The sequence below is a fragment of the Morone saxatilis genome, unplaced genomic scaffold (genome assembly GCF_004916995.1).
Source record: "Morone saxatilis isolate NCDOM2014 unplaced genomic scaffold, NCSU_SB_2.0 Contig12, whole genome shotgun sequence".
NCBI lineage: Eukaryota > Metazoa > Chordata > Actinopteri > Moronidae > Morone > Morone saxatilis.
This window is the reverse complement of record NW_023339674.1, coordinates 7,736,043-7,760,172: the sequence shown is the minus strand read 5'-3', so window position 1 is coordinate 7,760,172 and position 24,130 is coordinate 7,736,043. Positions and strand designations below refer to the sequence as shown.

Here is a 24,130-nt window from a genome sequence, read left to right as displayed (position 1 = left end):
CTCTAACCCTTAACTCTGTTGACCCCTGACACAGTGTAAAACATGCTGACTCACCAGGACAGTAGGCTGTGCTGCATCTCTGTATCTGCGTATCTGCACCTGCACATGCTCGCCCACCATTGGCAGGTCTGGGGTTGTCACATGTCCTGTAGCGCCTCATCTGACCTCCGTTACATGTCTTGCTGCAGCTGCCCCAGCTACTCCATGGAGCCCAGTTGCCGCTGACTGACATAAATAAAATCGAAATGTCAAAGACAGAGGAAAAGAGAATAAGGCAAAAGAGCAGGTACGTTACTACCAAGGAGATAGAGGACAGACATTTTTACAGATAGACTAACATGTAAGAGTAAATGAAAGTAAATAAGACTCACTGGGGCAGGGGTCGCTGTTACAGAAGTCTATGTGCACATCATTGCCTTCACACTGCCTGCCACCATGCTGAGGGGAGGGGCTGGCACAGAGACGTGTCCTCTGTCTGGTCCCACCTTCACATGAAACACTGCAGGCTCCCCAGCTCACCCATGATGACCACTTCCCATCCACTGCAGGGTAGAAGGAAAAAATAAGAAGCAGGAGAATTAGTCCGTCTCTTATATCCACTGGTGAACAAAGAGACTCATTTTATTGTAAAGTCCAATCCCTTAGCCCTCACCAGGACAAGGTCTCTCCTTGCACACTTGTGTTTGGGTGTCTGAGCCCTCACACTGCGGCCCATCAAATGCTGGAGGAGGGTTGTTGCACAGCCGGATTCTGGACTGCATACCCTTCCCACAGGTCTCACTGCATGGGCTCCACGGTAGCCAAGACCCCCAGTTACCCGCCACTGCAGGAGTATACACAGATACATACAGGATTATAGTTACATATTTAGGCCCAGTGGTGAAAAATAACTTACACATTACACAGGACTAAATGTACTGCCTTCTAAGTACTTTCACTTTTGAAAAGTACATTTTGATGATTACACTTGTGTAGATCAGGAAAAGTGCAAATAAAGCCTGTTCACAGTTGAGATAAATAGCACTGAAGATTATTTAGCACTGACTTTCTTTTAGTATTCAGATGTTGGTAAAAGACAAATATGAGATTTTCAGATAACATCCAGTTGAGATTAGACACATACTTGCCAGTTGCACCTCCTATTCACACAGCTGACTGTCTTTTACTGCATTTACTGAAAACATATTTGATTACTGACCTGGACAAGGTCTGACACTGCACATGATGACCTCCACTGCCTTCCCCTCACAAGGCCTGCCTCCATGCTGAGCAGGTGGGTTACTGCAGGTCCGGACCCTGGTCCTGTTGCCCTGGCCGCAGGTACGAGAACACTCCTCCCAGAGAGACCACTCTGACCAGTTACCATCCACTGTAGAGGGACAGAGGTACAGATTTTGTTTCCACATATGCACAGTTTTCTTTACAAGTACTGAGAGAACAGGTTAAATCCACAATCTTTCAAAGCACTCTCACCTGGACAGGGCTTTCCCTGACAACTACGTGACTCTCTATCTGATCCTGCACAGTGACGCCCTCCATTGGCAGCTAGAGGATTATTACACTGTCTCAGCCTCTTCTGGAGCCCGACGCCACAGGACACACTGCAAGGACCCCACTCTGCCCATTCCGAGTAGCCCCCGTGAACTGGAAAACAAATGAATGCACATTAACACAACATGCCTTCAGTCATTTGGTCAGTTTAAATGGTTGTTTTTTATTAATTTTAACAACATTTGTTGAAATGGAAGTTGACTCGAAAATATGGTACAACAAGAAATTCAGCTCACCTCGTACAGTAAGAGTGACCCTGACCAGTACTGATCCCAGCAAGTTTCTGGCCACACATTCATATTCAGAGGTGTCCTCCTTCTGGGCACTGCTGACCCTGAGGGAACCATTGGACAGGGTGGAGAAGCGGTCGTTGCCCAGCAGGGGGCGCCCCTGGCGGGACCATTCAATCAGGGGGGTAGGCTCACCGTCCGCCTGACAGTTGAGCACAACTGTGGTGCCAGCATCCACCACTGTCTCCACTGGCTCCACTATGATTGTGGGTGCACCTGGAAAAAGGACGGATCCATGTGAGCTGACCTTTAAAGGGGAATTCCACTGATTTCACACATCAAAATCAGTTTAACAGACATGGGCAATAGTAAAATAATCCCTGATTATGTCCCTGTTTAAGGTGCAATACTAAATCACTGGAGTAAAAGGACACTTACTCTGCAAGGTGAGTGTGACACTCCTTTCCACCACCCCAGCATCATTTGTTGCAACACACATGTAGTTGCCTGCATCTTCACTCTGCATATCATTTAATGGAAACACATTTTGTTATCATAATTACAAATAAGTTCTAAAATGTATATATACACTTTATAAATGCTGTCTGAAAAGCTGCACACTTATAATGTATTTGTTTACAGATAAGGACATTGAAAAAGGAAGTTGTGTTAACATGATATCCACGTTGAACCACTGAACCACCAGAGCATTTAAACATTTAATTAACATTATACACACAGTATTGCACATAGGCAGTTTAAGTCTTATGGTTTTTCCTACCACTGTGCCATAGATAGCCAGAGAGCCGTTGTGCAGCTGACGGATGCGGTTGCTGATCTGGATATTTATTCCATTTTTGCTCCACCGGATGGTGGGCAGGGGGTCTCCCCGAACCTCACAGTTCAGGATGGCATTTCCACCCAGAGGTTCAATACGGTTGGAGTGCAGGTCCCCATCAATAATAGGAGGCTCTGGAGACAGACAAAGAACTTGCTTTAATGGCTTATAACACACTATAAAGTAGCTGTAAGCAGCTAAAAGGACTTTTTTAAAAGTGTTTATGTACAGTATTTGAATTTTGACAAATTTTACATTATTACAACTGTGTTTTACTATATTGTCATTCATTATCTGTTAATAAACCAGGCTCCACATATGGGTGCTCACAGGAGAAGTTAAGGTTGTTAACAACAACCATACATTAATAAATATTTATTATTCAAAGTGTTACATAAGTAAAATGAAGTTGAGTCAATAGTTTCATGGCATAGTGATTTTACCTTTGACATAGACAAAGCCTAGCGACTTTATCGTTCCTACGTTGTTTTCTGCCACACAGGTGTAGGTACCAGAGTCGTCTTTGCTCACCCTCTCTTTCACCAGCTCACTGTGGCCGTTCATATGATCGTAATGCACTAAAGCATTAACAAAAGGTAGCAAAAGACAATCAGTAAAAACATAGTTAAAAGCCTTTTCATGTAATATATGACAAACAGCTACATACTAACATTGCTATGATATTTGGTTTTTCAATAAATACTTTAATATAAAACATTTTCCTTATCAAAGGGGATCTTGCTATATACCTGGGATGATGTTGTTGTTAAAGGCCCATGTAATTTTGGGTGGAGGGATGCCACTGACTCCACAGGACAGCAGGAGGCGCTCTCCCTTGTTGAGAGCCACGTCTTCAAGCAGCTCAGTGAAGACAGGGTGAGTGTGAACAGACAGGGTCACTGTCTGACTGTCCTGTCCAACTGCATTTGTGGCTATGCAGGTGTAAATACCTGCATCATTAGGCTGGTGAAGAGGGAGGGAAAATGAGGAGAGTGGGAACATGCAAAAAATATTTAAATGCATCTTTCTGACTCAAAATAAGCTAAGCAAGTGTCAAGGCAACATGCATTACTGATAGCAGAGCTGTAAACAACACTTGGATGGAACCCCAGCCAGCTACGCTAAATTTAATACAAGCAGGTTTTACTTTCCAACAATCTACAGGCATAAACAAACAGAAATATAATGTTTTCCTTTGTTTCCCTTACCTGAGCGATGTCTATCACCAGTTCTCCAGAGGGCAGGATCGTGTACTCCCCTGTGCTTTCAATTAGAGGATTACCGTCCTTCTCCCAGGACAGGCTGGGCTGAGGAACGCCCTCTGCCACACACACCAGCTGAGTCTGACTGTTTTCCACCACTGCTACCTCCTGCTCTCCACCACGTATGGAAGGTGGTACTGAAAAGGCACAGGGTTTTATTTTTCATTATCACATTCATTTAAAAACATTGGTCTTGTTCTATAAAAATATACAGATATCACAGAGATGATTGGCATCCCTTAAGTTAGATATTGATTGTTACAACATCAAAGGCAACAAATTCTATGCTTGTGTAACACCACAAACATGTTTAGTGATGTGGATTAAAATACCGTATTGACTGAAACTTACTCTGTACAGTGAGGCTCATCTCGAGGCTGACAGTGCCCGCTGCATTGGCAGCGGTGCAAGTGTATCGTCCAGTATCACTTGGCTGGATGAAGGCAATCTGCAGGGATCCTGAGCTGAGCACCCGCTGGCGTACAGATTCACTGAGCGGCTGCCCGTCTTTATGCCATGTGACAGAGGGGGGAGGGGAGCCATTAGCTTGGCACAATAGCGTCACAGAGGAGTCCACAGGTGCCAGGTACTTTTGAGTCTCTGAGCTGATCACCGGAGGGACTGCAGGACAGAGCAAATAGGAAATACCACATGCAGGCAAAACATTTAGAATATTTATTGACATCATTGTTTAGATTGTAAGTTGTTCCTTACATTCCCCTACAGAATGGCTGAATAATACATAGTACGTCTGCTAATCAAGTTACCATTACTTGAGTGTGTGCCCCACCTTGTACTCTGAGTTTGGTCTTGCCCAGTGCAGTGCCTGCAGGGTTTTGAGCCACACAGATGTATGTTCCAGAGTCTGACACAGAGGCCTTAGAGATCTGCAGACTTCCATTAGGCAGCACTGTGAAACTTCCACCTGGCATGAAGCAAGAGACACAATGTTATGACCGATTATTATGATTACTGACACACACACACACACACACACACATAGACAGGATTTATTACCTGTGGTGGGTATATTGATGCCCTCCTTCTGCCAGGTAATGGTGGGTCTGGGTGAGCCTGTGGCCCTACAGGGCAGAGTGATGGGGTTATTCAGGATCACATCCAGGGAAGACGGATGAGACTGGATCACTGGGAGCTCTGAGGAAAGGAATTAATATTTTTGGCTTGTTTCACTCTGCAGAGCCTCCAAACAGTAGTGTGTGTGTCTTGGCATATTGTTTGTCAGGATGTTTTTCTTACCCTGCACTGTGAGCTGCACGTGGCGGTGGGTGGAGCCTGCAGCGTTCATGGCTGTGCAAGAATAGCGTCCCGCATGACTGAGCTCAGCTGAGGTTATTTCGACTGGACCTGAGAACAAATCATCATTTTTACTGTATAATTAGATGACTCACAGTAGTAGCCTTTCTTCAAATTTAGCAAGACCAGTTGAAGAATTAACTGAATATAAAAACATTATCAATAGTAATAAAAGAGTGTGTGAGGAACATATTTAAGTATTTTTAAAGGCCGTTTATAGAGTTGTGTATGTCTGGATGCTATTTGCATTAACGTGATTGTGACCTGTGGACAGGATGCTGTAGCCCTGTCCCTCTTTGGGGAGCTTCATGCCATCTTTGCTCCAGTGGATTGTGGGCTCTGGAACGCCAGATGCAGTACAGGCGATGACCACTGGGGACAGTCTGGTTACAACAAGCTCTGTGGGTTCATCTGCTATAGATGGAGGAACTGAAGAGACACAAGTTAGAAAATTGAAGGAAAATATCTGATCTTGCCATTAATGACTGATCTAAATAAAATGTTAAAAAGTGTTAACGACAGAAACATTACATTATGATACAATATCAGTGAAGATGGCAAAATAATTACCATGGACAGTGAGGTTGATGGATCTGGAGTCTTCCCCTGCCTCATTAGAGACCACACATTCATAAACTGCTGTGTCCTCCACTGTCGGTGCTATAACTACCAGGGAACCTGATGATAGTAATCTGAAAATAACAAAAAAGTTAGTATCTGAACATAGTCTCACTATGATGTAAACCCTACAAAAATGCCCAAATGAGTAATATATATATATTTAAAAAGGTTAATGAATTGCTCAAGCAATAAAGCTTTTAATTTGGTCTAAGCTGAGTAAATGTAATTAAGTAAATGTTTCTTAAGTTCCAGTTTTGTCTTGAGTTAGAAAACAGAGAGGGAGAAAACCTGGATCAACCTGTACATATTCTGGTTCTGGTCAGTATTTATTGCTCGACCATTCTTCATCCAGCTGACAGTGGGTTTGGGTATGCCGGTGGCCTCGCAGGACAATGTGGTCTGAACGTTGACAGTAACTGTGACATTGGTGCGGCCGTCAGCGATGGAAGGAGGGACTGAAAGATGAGAACCAAGGATTAAAAAAATACAGGGTGACTGCATTTGAAAGTATTCATAGGTTTGGTATGCACATATTCACCACCCACCATACACTTGCAGATCCACTCTCTTGCGTTGCGTCCCAGCCTGATTTGTTGCCATACACAGGTAGCGGCCAGTGTCGGTCACCTGAGCAGAGTGGATGTGTAATGACCCATCCTCTGCAAATGTGTACCTGCACATATTTGTACAAACTGGGTAAAGTACGGCATCAAGGAAATACTAATAATTGCGTTGTTGTAATAAGTCCTGTTGTATCAAAAACACACATTGAGACAGAATCACGAAAAAAATCCATTGTTATATGTGGATTTACCTGTAGTTGTTTCCTGCCAGTACTGCACCATGTTTCCTCCAGGTTACGCGAGGTGGTGGCACTCCACTTACAATACACTCAAGCACTGCTGGCTTGTTGATGTGTACTGATACTGCCTGGGAGCCTTCCTTGATAGTTGGGGCCACTGAGGGGACAGGTGACAGATACATTGCTCATTTGTAGCTGCGAAATTCAGCTCTATAACTAATTACAGAGGGAACTGGAAAAAGACAAATGCTCCTCTTCTTCAGCTCTGTCAGAAAGGATATACAATATCTCTTTATGTACATAAGTTGTAGATAAAATATGTAATTGTACCATTAACAGCCAGGTTAAACTGTCGCGTAGTCTTGCCAGCGATGTTGCTGGCCACACAGGTATACTGAGCCTTGTCGCTGAGCTCAGCCATGTTGATCTGTAAGTAGCGGCCACCGGACAGAATGCGCACACGGGCAGAGGCCTACACAAAGATAAAAAGTAATTTGTCAATACATTTTAGTGAAAGTCATAGCATTGTGTTTGTCTGTTTGATTTCTGACCTGTAACGGTTGGCCATCTTTGAGCCAGGTCAGAGTTGGAGGTGGAACAGCATCGGACTTGCACTCTAGAGTCACCTGTCTGTTCTGTAGCACAGAGACGTCCTGAGGTGTACTCTCCCCCGCAATGTTAGGGGGAACTGTTACAGGAAAACCAGAAAGAGGCCGGCACTGTATATATATATATATAATATAATAACTGTCTAGACAAGCATAACAGAAGAATTATTAGTAAAACATTTTTTTTAACTAAATAGAGACAGACCGAATCATGCTTTTTAATACATGTACTATAGGTAAATTACTTTCAAGCCATAGATTGTTTTAACAATGTTAAGTACAGTGCACACTCCAATGTGTATTACACATCTATGTTACCCACCATGCACTCGAACCAGAAACTCCTTGTCATCATCTCCTGCTGGACTGTTGGCTAAGCAGCTGTATCTGCCTGTGTCCTCCAGCTGAGTACAAGTAAAAGTGAAAACAATGGAAAAAGACCCACAAACACTCCACATATGTAACTTTAGACAGTAAATGTAATTAAAGTATTGTTTTAATGTTTTTAATGTTTTTTCACTGCAACAATCTCTCGTCACTGACCTGTGCTGAGGCTGCACGGAGCACCTCTCCTCCCCGCAGGAGGTGTAGGCTGTCTGTCTGTGGGAGCGGGCGTCCATCCTTCAGCCAGGTCAAAGAGGGTGTAGGGATACCTGAGGCCTCACACTGAAGCTCCAGGACATTATTAACCACAACAGATACTTCTGATGGTACACCAGAGCCCTTGATGCGTGGAGGGTCTGAGGAAGAAAACATTAAAACATTTGTTTTTCTTATCCACGAATCAAAAGTTGAAGCTGGAGAATAAAAGCTACGATCTGCTTTCACTCACCCAGCACTTTCAGGTTGAAGTGGCGGCTAACTTGACCAGCAGTATTGTTAGCCACACAGGTGTAGCGTCCTGTGTCATTGACCTGGGCCTGGATAATTTTCACAGTTGTGTTCAGGTTGAGGAATTTGAGATGGGGGTCAGGAATTAGAGTCATCCCATCTTTGAGCCAGAACACAGTTGGGGTGGGGGTGCCATCAGCAACACACAGGAGAGAAGCCAAATTTCCTCTGACTACAGTCACATCCTCCGTGCTCCCTGCTCCATCCAGACCAGGAGGGACTGGGAAGAGAAACACAATACATGGTTGACTGTTTTTTATTGCAGAATAGTTCCTTTAGAATGCTGTTTGGTGATTTAGACCTGATAAGCTAGCAATGTTTTCAGACTCACCATGCACCTGTAGGTTATAAAGTCTGTTGTCCACTCCTGCTCTGTTTGATGCGATGCAGGTATAGGTTCCACTGTCAGACACCTGGGTTCGTGTAATCCTGACAGATGCAAAAGGTACAACATATAAGCATCCTGTTACATTTTTAACTGTCAATAAAGGAAGAGAAGAAATACTTTATGTTGTTGGTAGAGTAGTAAAAGGGAATTCAATTATGGAAAACATAATTGGACAAGTATATTAAGTAAAGAACACTTTTACACCAATATTTTTTACCCTAATATAACACACTGCTTTGCAATAATTTCATCTTATGTGTGGATGATTAGCATTTTCCCTCACATAAGATGCACAAGAAGTTGTTGTTAATGCAGCACCATGTGTTACAAACTCTTCTTGAGCCCTGTCCACTGACCTACCGGAGCACCTGTCCAGCAGAAAGGAGCCGTATGTGGGAGGACACTGGCAGAGGAAGGCCATTTCTCAGCCAGTTAAGCTGGGGTGGAGGAGAGCCGGTAGCAACGCACTCAATGTTGACAGAACTGTCCAGAACTGTGGTCAACTGCTCCACTGTCTCACTATTGCCGTCTATCACTGGAGGCACTGAAAACGTCAATAGAAAGCAAAGATGAAAACATCTCCTCATGCCATCAAGGACAAGAGACTCAAACTGTTTGTGAAGAATGATGTACGTATGTATGTATTTGAAAACAACTGGATTAAACCCACCATACACATTCAGATTGAATATCCTGTCCTCTTCTCCTGCAGTGCTGGTGGCCACACAGGTGTACTTGCCACTATCAGTGGTTTGAGCTCCAGTCACAGTAAGTGTGCTGCCATCTGGACTGATCCTGAACCCAAAGGCAGCATCGCATTATCATTATAACATCACTTAAGATATGATATATGCTGTAAAATCCCTAATTTTATTCTTTTTTTGTGGCAAGAAATACCTGAGTTCCTCGTTCCTCGTGTTGTTGATGACTTCCCCATCCTTCAACCACTGGATGGTTGGAGTTGGGGTTCCCCGGGCCCGACAAACCAGCTGGATGCTTTCGTTTAGCAGGACTCCCATTTCACTGGGCAGCTCTGATCCAGAGATACTGGGAGGGACTAAGAGAGAATCATTATTATATTATTATTATTATCATATTGCTCACTGTTGTTATTAGCACAATGATATGAATACCATGAGAGACTATAAATATGCGTATTTGTATGATAATATATAAATCTTTTATTTAGAATTTTTTTATAGTGACTATGCATGTGCGTGTACCTTGTATGATGAGGTGGTAGCTCTTGCGTGCCTTGCCCTCCACGTTGGAGGCCACACACGTGTAAGTGCCACTGTCAGAAAGCTGTGACCGTGCAATCTGCAGCTTGCTTCCTCCTGAGAAGATGTGCATCTCCAGAGACTCTGAGTTCTCTAAAGAAGTTCATAGGTTTGGTATGAATTAAATGACTTATACTGTACCTTGTTATGTATGTCATCCACACTGTAAACTTGTTGAGAAACAACAGATAACAGCTCACTTAAAATGCAGGCATACCTATGGGTCGTCCATTCTTCAACCAAGCGAGGCTGGGAGGAGGTATTCCAGTAGCATCACAGGCAAAGGTGACTGGGTTACTGATGGTTTCCACAACCCTCTCCTCTGCTGGGCCATCGATACTTGGAGGTACTGGAGAGAGAGAGAGAGAGAGAGAGAGATTTTTCTTTTTATATTATACTTTAAGTGTTAAGCAATGTTTAAAAATACAATATGTGTCTTATAAATGTTCAGATTTGTGAATACGTTAATATCTATAATGTGCTACCATAAATATTCAAGTGGAAGTTCTTGTCCACTTGCCCAGCAACATTGGTGGCCTTGCAAACATACTGTCCAGTATCAGACACCTGAAGAACAAAGGAGGCGTGTAAGATGAAGATACAAACAACAAAACATTAAAAACAATAGTCAGTTAGATATCAGTACACAGTAAAATGCGCCAAATGACCTATAACTAGACCTTGTAGTGCCATCATGAATCTACTGGGCCCTATGACAGGTGACACCACTTTCTGTGCTTACACAACTTACCTTCAACCCACCTTTAATTCCTACTCTCACCCAAGAAAAGAGCAGATACTTGGCAGCTTGACCCATCCTTACATCTATAGTGTATCTGCTTAGATTAGACTACAGTTCCCCACTGACTCGATTAGGCATCTTCATCTGAACGCCATGGTCCGCTCTGTAGCCTAGCTCTCATCCTTGCTTATCTAGCTACAAAAGTCTTACAAATAGTTACTAGTTACATCAGAAACCTTTAAGACCATTCTTTAGCCTAGTGCACCTTTAAAGTGTCCTGGAATCCACTCTGGTGTGAGAAACTAAACTTGATATTTTGATAAATCCTTGCAGGGAGACACGATACATTTACTTATTTTAGTGGTAGCTACTATGGCTGAGGCTGTGAGTGGCTCCTACAAAAAACTAAAATTTTCATCAAAACAAAACAAGGAACAAAAACATCACATTAATCACTACACTGTTTGACTTGTCATGCGATTGCTGAAAGATGTTGCTGAAAAAATAAAAATGATAGAGAACAAGAACAGACAACATTTCTTACCTCTGAGCCTTTGATCTCAAGCATCTGTCCCTCTGCCAAGATGCGCAGGCTGGCTGATTCTGTCACCACCCTGCCGTTCTTGTACCAGGTGATGGTGGGAGGAGGCACAGCGTTGGACTCACACTCCAGAGTTACTGATTTACCCACGAGCACATTCACCACCACAGGAGAGTCTCCACTACTGTCCCGGATACTGGGAGGAACTGAAATGAGAGAGGAGAGAGGAAAACATTTACTGTCAGGCCAAAGTCAGGCGCTCAGTACACAGTAGAGACAGTGTGGACGTTGACTAACCGAAAACAGTGAGGTAGATGTGTTTGTAAGCCTCTCCTGCTGCGTTCATGGCCACACAGCTGTACTTTCCTCCATCAGATACTTTTGCTTTCAGAATTTGTAGCGTACGACCACCTGAAGGCACAAACACAGACACATTCAGAATCAACTATTATTATTTGTTGTGGGTCTTGATCATTTTTATGGCATGCTCATATCCAGATATTATTATTTTAAGGCAAAATGGCCTCAGTTGTGACCCTTTGCTCAATCTTCATTCTATTAAAAGTGTACCAAGTTAGCAGTACCTGGCATGATGAGGGCATTGGTGTTGGCCTGAATGGGGCCCCTGTCATTTAGCCAGCTCAAAGTGGGAGGGGGGAAACCAGTAGCTTCACAAGAGAGAGACACAAAGTTGTTCACCACCACAGTCACAGTCTCAGGACTCAGGCCAATAATGGTGGGAGGCACTGAAAGGACAAAGACAAGAAACATTCAGCATAGCAAACAGTTATCTTACAGTAAAGAAGAAATCAGCAGTTTGTTATACATAAGAGTAAATGTAGATGCATCTTATCTTTTCATCTAGTTCATCCTTTCACAAATTGATAACATATGGCAATTTTTACACGTGACTCACCATGAACATTAAGGTTAAAGGATTTTTCTGCACTTCCAGCCACATTGTCAGCCACACACACATAGCGTCCTGTGTCAGATACCTGAGCAGTCAACACCTGACGGTTGGGAAAGATGGAGAAATATAGAATCCATTAAGAACAAAGATTTATAGTATGTAGACATAATATACCATACCAAAGTGATGGAGGGCTTTTTTTTAATGGGACAGATATTCCCAACGATTTATCTGAACATTACAAGCTTCCATTTATGTAAAATCTCAACAGCTTGTTAACAGTATGATCTTCATAACAACTTCATGGCCCCTCCGTTGGACTGCATTACATTGTACAAGGGTTTCTATTTTTCTGGCCACTTTGTGTATAAAATGACTGAATGAATCCGTGAATGAGTCACCAAATTTGCAGCTACACATATTTGTGGTTTCTTTATGGTAATTAAAGACTTTCTGTGGATTTTACAGACAACCGTTATATTAGAGTAACTGAAAACCTGGAATGGGTTTGTATGCTATGAGACAATGGTTCGAACAACTATTTGTGTTTCCTGGTTGTTACCTGAAGTGTTCGCCCATTGGACAGGATTCTATGTGTCCCATCAGAGCTGACTGGCTGGCTGTCTTTAAACCAGGTGATCTTGGGGGCGGGGTTTCCATCCACGTGACACTCCAGTTGGGTAGTTTTGTTGACCAAGACTGTGACCTCATCAGGCAAATCGCTGTCTGCTCCATGTATGATCGGGGGCACTGTTGCAGGATAGAAATAGATAATAAGAATCTGTTCTCTTTTTAAAGTGACTGATGCCACAAAGAAAAGTGTTTTTACTCACATAGTACTCTAACATCATACTGAATAGAGTCTTCTCCCGCTTCGTTGACAGCCACACACGTATACCTGCCTGAGTCTTCAGCCTGGGCTCTGGGAACTTGTAACACTCGCCCACCTGAAAATAAAACTCATTAGTAAGAACTAATTCTCTGTCTTGCTCTGTCTCTTTCTTTCTTTTATTTTTGTCTATCTCACCTGGCAAGATCAGAACTTTGTCACTGGAGGTCAGCAGTTGTCCATCTTTGTACCAGGTGAGTGTTGGAGGAGGGACAGCATTGGTCTCACAGTACAGAGAGATTGGATTGTTGAGTATCACATCTCGAACATCCCCTCCAAAACCGGGGGAAGACGTGGTATCGCCAACCCCACCGGGCCTGTTGAAATTAGGTGGAACTGAATAGGAGAAAAGAAAAAGAGAGAAAAATATTTGAGCCTTCTTTGAGAATTTTTTTAAACTTTATTTTAAAGTGTGGCTGGAAACCTAATAGAGGCTATAAAAGTACAAGTTGGTTCTGCAATTATTAACATTTTAAAGATAGAATAAATGCAAAAACAACAGCACAAGAATACTCTTTGAGCTCATGAAATTCACAAATAGTCTCAGTTAACACATCTGCATCAGTCAACCCAGTTCACCTTGTATATTTACATCAAAGTCCTTCTCATCCTCTCCAGCTATATTCGTGGCTACGCAGGTGTAGCGGCCAGTGTCTGACACTTGAGCATGCTTGATCTGGACAATACGACCGTTGGCTGTTATGGATACATGGTCATCTGCCCGAAGGATCTGTGGAGGAAAAAAGGCATGAGAGGGGAGTAATTTTTCAACCTATATTTATATATTTACTTCTTTATTTTCTGCCTTAATCTCTCATGGAATGATCAAATCAGATTTCTACCTGTCCGTCCTTGTACCACTGCAGTGCTGGTGTAGGAAAGGCCTGAGCTGCACACTCCAGGGTCAGTGTGCTGTTGACCTTGATCTTAACCTCTTTGGGGGCCAGTCCTTCCCCTGGGATATCATTTTTATTGATCTGAGGGGGAACTGGAGTCAAGAAACATGTTTTAGATTACATGTATATTATCAACAGATAATTATTAACAGATGCAAAGAGGAATCTCACCATAAACCTTGACCTCATAGTGCTTCAATGTCTCTCCAGCCTCATTAGTGGCCACACAGGTATATCTCCCAGCATCCTCCTCTTTAGCATTGAGAATCTGCAGTGTTCTCGCACCTGTGAAAGCATGGGTGATGAATGACAAAAGATGCACCATACTACTGTTTTTTAATTCAGCTCAACTATATTGTAAAGTACATGTGATCTCATACCTGGAAGGACTCGGATGTTGCGACTGGACTCAAACGGAGTGCCATCCTTGAGCCAGGTGATGAGAGCAGGAGGGTAGGATTGGACTTCACACAACAGAGAAGTGGGGCTGCTCAGAGTTACTGTCACCTCCTCTGCAGAACCGTCAGGACCTGAGCCAGCAATGGTGGGAGAAACTGGCAAAAAAAGGAGGGACGAGCAGAGCAATCAAATCTAGAACGTGACTGAAATTCGTCTCAAATGGTTTGATTAATTATCCTCAATGGATTAAAAGCGGTGTGTTTGTACCCAGGACGTTGAGGTTAAAGTGCCGGCTGCGATCCCCTGCACTGTTAGATGCCAGACAGCTGTACCTGCCAGTGTCCGCCACTTGGGCCCCAGAGATTTGGAGGAAACGGCCGTGAGACAAAACTTGGTAGCGTCTGTCAGGCACCAACATCTGTCCATCCTTCAGCCATTTAATCTCTGGTACAGGGTTACCTGGGAATTAATAGATTAAGTTAACAAAGTGGCAATATATAGAGTGTACTGTCTTTAATGTCATTTATATTATGGATTGATAACATAATTTTTAGAAGGAGAACATGTGATTTCAATGCAGAATATATATATATATATTATGTCAATTACCTGATGCCTCACAGGTGAGAGTAATGTTGTGTTTCTCTTTGACTTTGGTATCCACCACTGTCCCCTCATCCACAATGCGTGGTGGAACTGTCAAATTAGACTAAAAATCAATTACACGGTCCTCACTGTCTCCCCATTTATTAAAAAGCTTTCACAGCAAGATTCATGTTCATCACATCTCTTCAGATTGATGTTAAATGAAACCGAAGAACCTATAAATGTAAACACACATTCACTCCTAATATAATATGTTAAGTAATCTGTACAGTGAAGTCGATCATTTTCATTCAATATGATGCCATCTAACAAAATACTAAAACACAAGGTGTTTATTAAATCTTTACCGAGGATGTCAAGGTCAAAGTTCTTCCTTTCCTCTCCAGCGCTGTTAGACACAATACAGGTGTACCTCCCAGCATCCTCTACTGCAGCATGCATAAGACGTAGGCTCCGGCCCCCTACAGATCAATATCAATATCAATATCATTTATTTATTGTCATTATGAAATGTTTTCAAAGACTATGTCAGCATAAAGTTGCCCCTTTTTTCACAAAAGGAAAACATCCCAAGGACACGTAAAAAACATTTCAATCCTGTTGAAAACTGGGATCAATTAACAGAAAGAATTCAGACTCTGAGGCTCACAGCTGTTAAAACATTTACAAACCAGTTTAATGAGATTCAAGACTAATGGCATCTGTCTTTAAAAACAACATTTCTTAACAAGGTTCGTGAGAATATCCTGAGAAAACCAGTGACAAACATAAAGTGGAATCTGCAGTGCACTGAATTTAACTACTATACTGAATCTTACACATAACTGATACACCTCAACATGAGCCCCTCTGACCACACGAGTGTCATCACATCACAAGCACTTGATTTTGTGAGTTACATGGTCAGCTTTTTCAAAACAATTGCATTTCTGTGGTTGTGAAATTATCCCCCATTATCCTGAGCTCAAGTACAAAGTGGACATAAGTCAAAAACCAGATAGGTCAACTTGAAAGAACGTGGTACGTTTAGTGATTGTATGCTTAACTTCAGGGGCCATGGTTTCATTTGGAAGCACCCAATATATCTTGTTAAATGTTCAAAAACACAATTCAAAGCAATTGCTCCTGTTTGCCTTCTTTCACAAATCTCTGTCTGTTGAGTTTGGCCCCAGCAATGATCCTATTAGATCTTACTACTGGTGATGTATTGCAACAGTTTAGCCTTTAAACCCAGCAAGGAAGCAAAATAGTTCAGGTTACTACTTTTAATTTTTGGTGGCTAGCTTTCCTTGTATGTTCCTTCACGAATGGGACACAAAACTTTTTTTAAAGACCTTTAAAAATATCTGATATGACATACAACATAGCCAAACTTTAAAAAAAACATTAAAATTTGAAATTCTGCATGCTTTGTGAGTTTTGTAACATGGATTTATCAAAACAACACCTTCCCTACAACATCAGAGACAGCCCAAAACGCCAAATAGGAACTCACCAGAGAGGACGCGCACTGAGCTAGAAACTTTGATTGGCTGACCATCCTTCAGCCAGGTGATGGCAGGAAGAGGGATGCCAGAAGCCTCGCAGTTTAGAGCAACTGGGTTCTTCACCACAACACTCACGTTTTCTGGCACTTTTACCTGACCAATTATACTGGGCGGGACTGAACAGGAGGAGATGGAATAAGAAAAAGGGGCAGAAAGAAAATGTAAGACCTTGAGATGGACTGCTGATTGATTACAACAAAATAACATTAAAAATAAAATAAAATAAAACAACAACTTCAGAACCAGTTGATAATTCATACCATGTACACTGATATCATGCTTGCTGTCAGCCTGTCCTGCCACATTAACAGCGATACAGGTGTAGCGTCCCGTGTCCGACACCTTAGCATCTTTAATCTGCAACAGCCTCCCCTCGTTCAGGACCTTGGCACCATGCTGTCCTGTGATAGGCCGCCCATCTTTCAGCCATGTGACCGCTGGTCGTGGCACACCCTCTGCAGCACACTGTAGGGTCACATCACCTCCTTTTGTCACAGCAACGTCATCGCTGTCGCCCTCGTTGCGTCTGATGGAAGGGCGGACTGAAGTGAGAAAGGCAAGTGAGTTGGTGCACATGCTCCCTCAAGAGATGATTAATACTTATTCAACAACCAGCATATATTAAGTATATATTGTTAATGATATTTTAGTCACTTTAAACATTGATACAAACATGGATTTGTAAGACCGGCTTTACCATCTTCAACACATCCAATGTTGCCTCCCATCATGTTTCTTTCTCTTGTCTATTTAAAGCAGGTTTTTAGTGATTTTACCACCCTGTAACTGATTAGATTTCTCTGACAGTGACAGTTTCCAGTGACAAAAAGAGGAAAAAAACAACATAAATGACTTTGAGCACTAGATATCACAGATTTAATGGCACACACGTACCATAAACCTGCAGGCTGTACTCTTTGGAAGTGGTGCCGGCTGCGCTGGAGGCTGTGCAGGTGTAGGAGGCTGTATCAGTCCTCTCAGCACTGGAGATCTGCAGCTGGCGACCTCCTGACAGAACCCTAAGCCGTTGGTCTGACTTGAGCTCAGAACCTGGAACACACAAAAAACACAGGATAGGTATGGCATTCAAACAAATTATCCATACTCACATACATACATACACCCATATTCAGTGCATCATACAATGACCCTATGCCTCTGTCTCACATACACACATACGCTTACCGTCCTTCCTCCAGGTAAGGCTGGGGGGAGGTATGCCACTGGACTCACACACCAGAGTGATAAGACTTCCTTCAATCACAGTCAGAGGAGACACCTCCTCTGAGCCACGAATACTGGGAGAAACTGTAATAATAAAAAGACACCAAAAGGAGGCGCTCACATCTCATTTAAGGTGCATGCTGGTGCATTTAACTGAGATTGTGAAAATGTGACAGGAAAATAAAAATGTAAATAGATCTCCAGAGAGAATGTTACAACAACTAGAGCCAAAACTTAAGATAAACTCACCCCAGACATTAAGGTTATAGTTCTTCTCTGTTTTGCCAGCAACATTGGTGGCTTCACAGGAATACCTGCCTGAATCCTGCACCTGAGCACTATCGACCTGACAATTAGATTTATAGACAAATCATGAGATATTGTAACAATACACAGAACCTTCCAACTCCAAAGCCAATAAACAGAATATTTATTGAAACAAAGAAGTGAACACCCTACCAACTCTCACAAAGATATACAAAACTGTTTCATAGTCTCTAACTCTGGCTGTACCTTGAGCACACTCCCATCCGCTGAGACTGTCAGTCCGGGCTTCCTGAAGAGTGGCCGGCCATCTTTGCGCCAGGAGAGAGTAGGTGGAGGGATTGCATCGCTCTGGCAGTGCAGCTCCACTGGACGGCCTAGCATCACTGTGGCATTCACCTCCTCACCCTTGATGTTAGGTGGCACTGTGGCAGAAATTAAGGCAAACTATATATTATATCAAAAAACATCTCCTCTGAAAATATATATTCAGATCATATACACAATATTCACATGCTCTTTTACATTAATTGACCTTTAAGGTTAGCCCACTAAGCCATCATAAATGCTGTAAACTCTTCATATTACCTCACAAGCAAACACAATAATTGCTTCCTGAGATGCAAAGGCTCTGTTAAATTGGGCATCTGGTGCTCTTTAAGTACTAATTCTATTTTGGGCAATGACAACATCATTAAACTAGTTCAACATTCGTTTGTGGTATTAACAATCAGAGTACCTTCATTTCCAAGAAGTTCATGAAACCTTATCTCCATGGAAATTGCTAACATGCACTGAGATGCGTAATGACTCAGGAGCAAAGAAATTCACACAAGAACGTTTTTGTTCCCTTGTGACTATCAAAGTATCATCACAACCGAAGATGAGTAGATTACCAGATTTTCTTCATAATTTGAATAAGTGCTGGGCATGATGATTTGAGCCACCGAGAGGTAAACAGGGGCTAATTGACAATTTTGATGTATAAGCTCAGGAAATGTATGACAATGCCTTTATTCTAACAGCAAACCGGACTCCTTAAATATAACATCTACTGCAACTGGCAATTTTTTTCATCTAAGCTACTGTTTAAGAGTTTCATGAGACAGTCCCCCCTATTTTTTGGTGAATCTGGCCTGGTCTAGAAATTGACTGCTGACCAATTTTCCCCTGCATAATGGTTATTGGACAGACAGAGCACAAGTCATTGGGGAAGGACAGAAACAGGCCCTCAGCTCAGTATCTGGCCAGACACAGGAAGCTGCTGAAGAATGGTAGCAATTACCACAACAAATCTGCCTTTATTTCTCTGGACAAGCTCCTTTTGATCTTTCCGAGGAAACGCACATCATGTGGATGTTTGTATTCTGCATGCATGTTCAAACAGACATACAGCGACGGACACGCATACGAGCACAGCCTTTACAATCCCCTATATGTAAACTACTTGTCTCCTATTGCCTCAGTGACATAAGCTTTGATTAGACTTGTATAACAACTGATTTGCCATCAAGCTCAGCGCGGTGTAGGAAACTGACAAGGTTTATTGAAATGCTAAACTCAGTTAGATCACACTTCCTCTCCTTGCACATGTTTTGCTCAAGGCTCTTTTAACTATTGTTTCAGTATTTTAATTCACGTTTCGTGCTGGATCTGGTGCTCTGTTGAAAGACATACTACAGTTGGCCATAACCATTACTCAGTAAAACAAGAAGGCGAGCAAGGAAAAGACATAAAGACATTAAAATCATAATAGGGAAGAATGTGTCCTAAGGAGAAGAATTTAACAAGTCCTGTTCTTTCAACAGCGCCTGCCAACAACTTGCCTAATGAAGCGAATGTTTAACTACTTCAATACTAAAATGAATGCTCATTTCAAATATCAAATTATTTTTAATTATAATTTTGTTAAAATATTTCCCAATATTAAAACAAAATTTCATCCAAGTCCTTTTTGACTTTATTTGTAATGAAGTGCAGCATTTTTTAAGTCTGGGTCATGATGATGATGGAAGTTGTGTCATTGTTGGCTGATAAAATGCTCAATCTGTGATCCAAAAGTAAGCAAAAGGAAAAACCATTAATTCTTGATTGAAAAAGTATTACTCAATTGTAAAAATGTTTGCCAGTTTCTTTTTTGTCATCTGTCTGATTAATTAGTGAATTGATTCTATTAATTTTTTTAATATTTAGACTAATTTATCTCATATTTGCCTTCAGTGCAACCAAATATCTGCAAATACAACTAAAACTACTGACAAATGGTGATTCACTCACCATAAACCCTCAGGTTGTACTCTCTGTGTTGTTCTCCGCCGGCATTGACAGCCACACAGGTATACCTGCCTGTATCACTAACCAGTGCACTGTTCAGAGACAGCACTCTGCCACCAGACAACACCTGAGCGGGAGACAGAAACAGGTCAGAGACCCAATTACAGCACACGACACGGAATTAATGTGTGTACATCCACAATGTTTTTTGGCTTAATCATTACTTAATTGAAACATGAATTGATTCAATCATTTTAAATTGATTTATGGGTACCTGTATGCCATGAGATACACTTGCTACAGGACTGCCATCTTTGAGCCATGTAAGGCTGGGCAGAGGAACTCCTGTGGCCTCACACTGCAACCTTGCAGCTTCATTCACCACAACTGTTACTGTCCCACCTCGACTGGAAATCACCGGAGGCACTACGTGAAAAAAAAAAAGGAAAACATCAAGAATAACTGCATAAACATTTACATAACATTTAGGAAGCTGGACAAGGTGGATAACTGAAGCGTGTTTTAACCCTGTGTCTCCTAATTATAAAGAAATATTGTTATGATGTCTACCTATTCGACTTCATAAAGGATTAGCAAATCTCTGTTTTATGTATGTCATATAAAAAGTCACTCACCGTACACCTGCAGGCTGTGGGATATCTCAGCAACTCCAGCCAGGTTTACCGCTACACATCTGTATATCCCAGCATCAGACAGCTGAGCCCGTTCAATCTCCAGCACTTGGCCACGCTTCAGCATAGTCACCCCTGCTGCACTTGTCAGTGGTCGGCCATCTTTGTACCAAGTGATAGCTGAAGCACAAAGGTTTTTTGACGTTTACATAAACCGAAATAGCGGGAAATTACATTTAAAAGATATTAGGAAGGACGATAAATCAAACATTGAACATAGTGAAATTAAACTAAAATGAAGATAAGAATAACAGATGATGGACTAATGGTTGGAGTGCAGTTAAAGTGCAGAAACAATACAAAATGTACTATAAGTGTAACTGTAACTGTAAGTGTAAGTAGAAACGTTCTAGCCTTAAATTAAGAGTTTGCAATTGGATCGGATCTCAAACCTTGTCTACATTTGTACTGCATAGAAAAGAAAATGTGCTTCACTTTATTTTAACCCTCAGAAAAGTAAGGAAACCATTTCCAATTGACCATAAAAGACTGACGAGTCACAAAAGCAGATAATAGATATGTATTTTGACCTATTTTACCATTCAATGCGTCATACTACTAGACACTGATGAATAATTATTTATGTGTTGTTTTTTATTAAGACAAAGCGAAGTAGCTCTCTATGTTTTTGCAAGCTTAAAATTGATTTCTGTATCAGTACTTTCACATGTAACATGGTTTCACAGATATCAGATTGTTGTAATGAAACACCTGCTGTGAAATGCAGAAAAATCCCAAGAAAAGTGTTCAATTACACTGGAATGCGATCTTATCTGTATTGAAGAAAAGCAGCGTGGAGAGAGTGAAGCTGCCTGTAGGGAGTCATCTGAGATCAATTTTCTGCTGTTCCATTAAAGGTTAAAGATAAGTCAAGCCGCAATTCCAACTCAGTGGTCAGAGGAAACTACGCCCTGAAGCCTGTGAGTGAGCACAGCAGGATGGAGGAAGAAGTTTGTGAGCCGTCTTACCAGGTAATGGGCTGCCTGTGGCCTTGCACTCTAGCTCAGTGGGAAAGCCTGACAGGATGGTCTGGTTGATGATCTCTCCAGAGTTGGGAATACTGGGAGGCTCTGAGGGACACACAGAGTATTACACACAAGAACAACAATTTATCAGATGACATTCTCCTGTCTCCACCTAGTCCCTTGACACAGAAAGTAGATACAAGTATATATGACAGAAACCAGGAGACGAGTGAGACAAGCGTCAGAAACATGCAAAGAGAGTGATGTGTGTGTCTTTAAGTTACCATGGACACTGAGCCGTATGTGCTGCTGGGCTTCACCAGCTGCATTTGTGGCCAGGCAGGTGTATCTCCCAGTATCTTCTAGTCTTGCCTCTGTGACCTTTAACATCCTGCCCGCTGACTCCAGCTGTGACAGATACAAACACACACAGGACACAGAGAATTCAGACTTTCCATGGCAAAATGTGAGCATAAAAGTATAATCCATTTTCCAAACATTTTTCTGAGATTGCAAAGTATCAGGTTCAATCCTGAAAAAAGCTAATAATATTTCCACTTCAGTCAGAGGCTGATCCATCTAGGTCCAGATCCATCTAGGAATGGATGCAAGAAAAAATGTTGGCATGAGCCTGATCATCAGAGTAACAGTGTGTAAGGTTACAATGTCCGTGGATGTTACTAGCCACACAGATGTGAATGAGCCAATCATTGTGAAGAATATCAGCTGATGCAAATACACCAATACATGCCTGAACTAACACTATGCTTTATTTCTGTATCTTTAAAACTTTGCATGCAGACATTTGCTGCTAAAAACACATCAAACATGTCATCAAACTGTACTTAAAATAAAAAAAAACCCTTGGCCCAAGACTCAGCAACTTAAATTATTGTTGCTGCTTGCAGATGGAAAATAGAACAGTTTCTTTTGTGCTGCACTGATGTGATTTAAATAACTAATCAAGACCCATGCTGAAACAAAACAGTGTTTTTTTTTTATTAATGTGAAATCCAGTGATCACAATTGAACAAACTACTGAGCTAACTGTGTTTTTTGGCAGCATAAACCTGCATGCAGGGTTTGCCTGAAGCTGTGCTTACTCCAAAGGTATGTCATATCAAAAGTAATAAATTAATATTCAGTCAACCAGGGAATTAACCTTAAGGTGGCCCTGTGTTGTGTCGACAGGTCGGCCATCTTTAAGCCAGGTAATGCTGGGAGGAGGGATGCCACTGGAGATGCACTCAAGACTGATGGCCTTGTGGAGAACCACTGAACGTTCGCCAGGCCCGGTGGTACGAATGGACGGAGGAACTGGAGGGATGAAGAGGATAGATTTATTTTCTTGCCACAGCAAATTTGGAAAAAAGAAAATTACGAAAAGGCAGAGAGTAGTATTTACCCAAAGTGGGAGTGTCCCTGTGGCTTGCATTTAAAGCATAAAATACATTTATTACAACTATAGTGCATATAAAACTATCCGCCATATTGATGTTTTGTCAGAAAACAGTTACTTTTACTATAAATTATAGTATGATACAGTATAATTACTCACCATGGACAACCACATTGAAGTCCCTCTCATGGTCTCCTGCTTCATTTGTGGCGACACACTGAAAACGAGCCGTGTCAGAGACCTGAGCGCGGGAAACAACCAGCCGTCGACCGCTGGCTGCCACCCGCAACCCCTCACCCTGTCTGACTGGTTTTCCATCTTTATACCACCTGTAAAGGAATGGTTTCTACAGTGAATAAGTGTGCATGCAATATGCATTTATATATGTTTATCTGCATGCATGAGATGGAGATCTTACGTGATGACAGGGGCCGGTGTTCCAGTGGCCTGACACTCCAGCTCCAGAGGGCTGTTGATTATCACTGTGCTGTCTGTGATGTCATCAGCTCCATCAATGAAAGGAGGAACTAGGAAAGAAAAAAATGTAATCTGTGAAGTTCTGAAGTAACATCAACAATGTCTTCGACTCTGGAAAACCACAATAAATCCATTTGTCATTTTAAAATGGATATTTTCTTATATTTCAGATTGGAAAACCAGTTATAGTGAATAAAAGTTTGTTGTTTTTTAATTGTCTAATTCATTTTAATATCACAACTTTGTTTCTTTGCTTTCCTTCTTTTCTTTATCTTCTTCCTCTATTTGTGCTGCTGAAAGTAACAATATTAGACAAAATGTGATGTTAGATAAAAATCCTCTGCCAGGGGTCTCGTGCTCTGAAATGTATTGAACTGAATCTTCTGGTATTTGTGTATCAGTCAGATGTGCAAAGCCACAGTGAAATGGCAGGTGTCTGTTTCCCACGTGGAATGCACACATGGTGTAGATACCAACAGACTCAGCACGAAGCACAGTATCAGCTCAGGTTACACAA

At 41.9% G+C, this 24,130-nt stretch overlaps 1 protein-coding gene across 1 annotated transcript in view; it reads right to left on the bottom strand.

Moving 5' to 3' along the window:
- Positions 1 to 24,130, bottom strand: part of hmcn1 (hemicentin 1) — a 79,563-nt gene that overhangs the window by 6,653 nt on the left and 48,780 nt on the right. Inside the window, exons 33-92 of the mRNA XM_035653568.1 lie at positions 23,555 to 23,663; positions 23,296 to 23,465; positions 22,900 to 23,054; positions 22,022 to 22,145; positions 21,741 to 21,842; positions 20,716 to 20,892; positions 20,355 to 20,506; positions 20,084 to 20,207; positions 18,056 to 18,231; positions 17,792 to 17,888; positions 17,504 to 17,626; positions 17,213 to 17,368; positions 16,579 to 16,860; positions 16,267 to 16,434; positions 15,119 to 15,232; positions 14,775 to 14,861; positions 14,433 to 14,624; positions 14,147 to 14,320; positions 13,938 to 14,051; positions 13,713 to 13,858; positions 13,450 to 13,600; positions 13,009 to 13,206; positions 12,815 to 12,928; positions 12,544 to 12,731; positions 11,985 to 12,081; positions 11,653 to 11,814; positions 11,366 to 11,479; positions 11,072 to 11,274; positions 10,271 to 10,352; positions 10,003 to 10,134; positions 9,729 to 9,878; positions 9,403 to 9,562; positions 9,176 to 9,300; positions 8,866 to 9,049; positions 8,449 to 8,546; positions 8,059 to 8,337; positions 7,770 to 7,966; positions 7,549 to 7,630; positions 7,170 to 7,306; positions 6,949 to 7,090; positions 6,631 to 6,775; positions 6,362 to 6,489; positions 6,115 to 6,271; positions 5,766 to 5,887; positions 5,460 to 5,624; positions 5,139 to 5,246; positions 4,899 to 5,036; positions 4,672 to 4,806; positions 4,233 to 4,502; positions 3,828 to 4,018; positions 3,369 to 3,582; positions 3,063 to 3,197; positions 2,563 to 2,753; positions 2,220 to 2,301; positions 1,788 to 2,057; positions 1,474 to 1,644; positions 1,199 to 1,369; positions 653 to 823; positions 372 to 542; positions 55 to 225 (exon numbers count right to left, since the gene is read on the bottom strand). Coding sequence (XP_035509461.1) covers positions 55 to 225; positions 372 to 542; positions 653 to 823; positions 1,199 to 1,369; positions 1,474 to 1,644; positions 1,788 to 2,057; positions 2,220 to 2,301; positions 2,563 to 2,753; positions 3,063 to 3,197; positions 3,369 to 3,582; positions 3,828 to 4,018; positions 4,233 to 4,502; positions 4,672 to 4,806; positions 4,899 to 5,036; positions 5,139 to 5,246; positions 5,460 to 5,624; positions 5,766 to 5,887; positions 6,115 to 6,271; positions 6,362 to 6,489; positions 6,631 to 6,775; positions 6,949 to 7,090; positions 7,170 to 7,306; positions 7,549 to 7,630; positions 7,770 to 7,966; positions 8,059 to 8,337; positions 8,449 to 8,546; positions 8,866 to 9,049; positions 9,176 to 9,300; positions 9,403 to 9,562; positions 9,729 to 9,878; positions 10,003 to 10,134; positions 10,271 to 10,352; positions 11,072 to 11,274; positions 11,366 to 11,479; positions 11,653 to 11,814; positions 11,985 to 12,081; positions 12,544 to 12,731; positions 12,815 to 12,928; positions 13,009 to 13,206; positions 13,450 to 13,600; positions 13,713 to 13,858; positions 13,938 to 14,051; positions 14,147 to 14,320; positions 14,433 to 14,624; positions 14,775 to 14,861; positions 15,119 to 15,232; positions 16,267 to 16,434; positions 16,579 to 16,860; positions 17,213 to 17,368; positions 17,504 to 17,626; positions 17,792 to 17,888; positions 18,056 to 18,231; positions 20,084 to 20,207; positions 20,355 to 20,506; positions 20,716 to 20,892; positions 21,741 to 21,842; positions 22,022 to 22,145; positions 22,900 to 23,054; positions 23,296 to 23,465; positions 23,555 to 23,663 — 9,243 coding nt within the window. The remainder of the gene's footprint in view (positions 1 to 54; positions 226 to 371; positions 543 to 652; positions 824 to 1,198; positions 1,370 to 1,473; positions 1,645 to 1,787; positions 2,058 to 2,219; positions 2,302 to 2,562; positions 2,754 to 3,062; positions 3,198 to 3,368; positions 3,583 to 3,827; positions 4,019 to 4,232; positions 4,503 to 4,671; positions 4,807 to 4,898; positions 5,037 to 5,138; positions 5,247 to 5,459; positions 5,625 to 5,765; positions 5,888 to 6,114; positions 6,272 to 6,361; positions 6,490 to 6,630; positions 6,776 to 6,948; positions 7,091 to 7,169; positions 7,307 to 7,548; positions 7,631 to 7,769; positions 7,967 to 8,058; positions 8,338 to 8,448; positions 8,547 to 8,865; positions 9,050 to 9,175; positions 9,301 to 9,402; positions 9,563 to 9,728; positions 9,879 to 10,002; positions 10,135 to 10,270; positions 10,353 to 11,071; positions 11,275 to 11,365; positions 11,480 to 11,652; positions 11,815 to 11,984; positions 12,082 to 12,543; positions 12,732 to 12,814; positions 12,929 to 13,008; positions 13,207 to 13,449; positions 13,601 to 13,712; positions 13,859 to 13,937; positions 14,052 to 14,146; positions 14,321 to 14,432; positions 14,625 to 14,774; positions 14,862 to 15,118; positions 15,233 to 16,266; positions 16,435 to 16,578; positions 16,861 to 17,212; positions 17,369 to 17,503; positions 17,627 to 17,791; positions 17,889 to 18,055; positions 18,232 to 20,083; positions 20,208 to 20,354; positions 20,507 to 20,715; positions 20,893 to 21,740; positions 21,843 to 22,021; positions 22,146 to 22,899; positions 23,055 to 23,295; positions 23,466 to 23,554; positions 23,664 to 24,130) is intronic.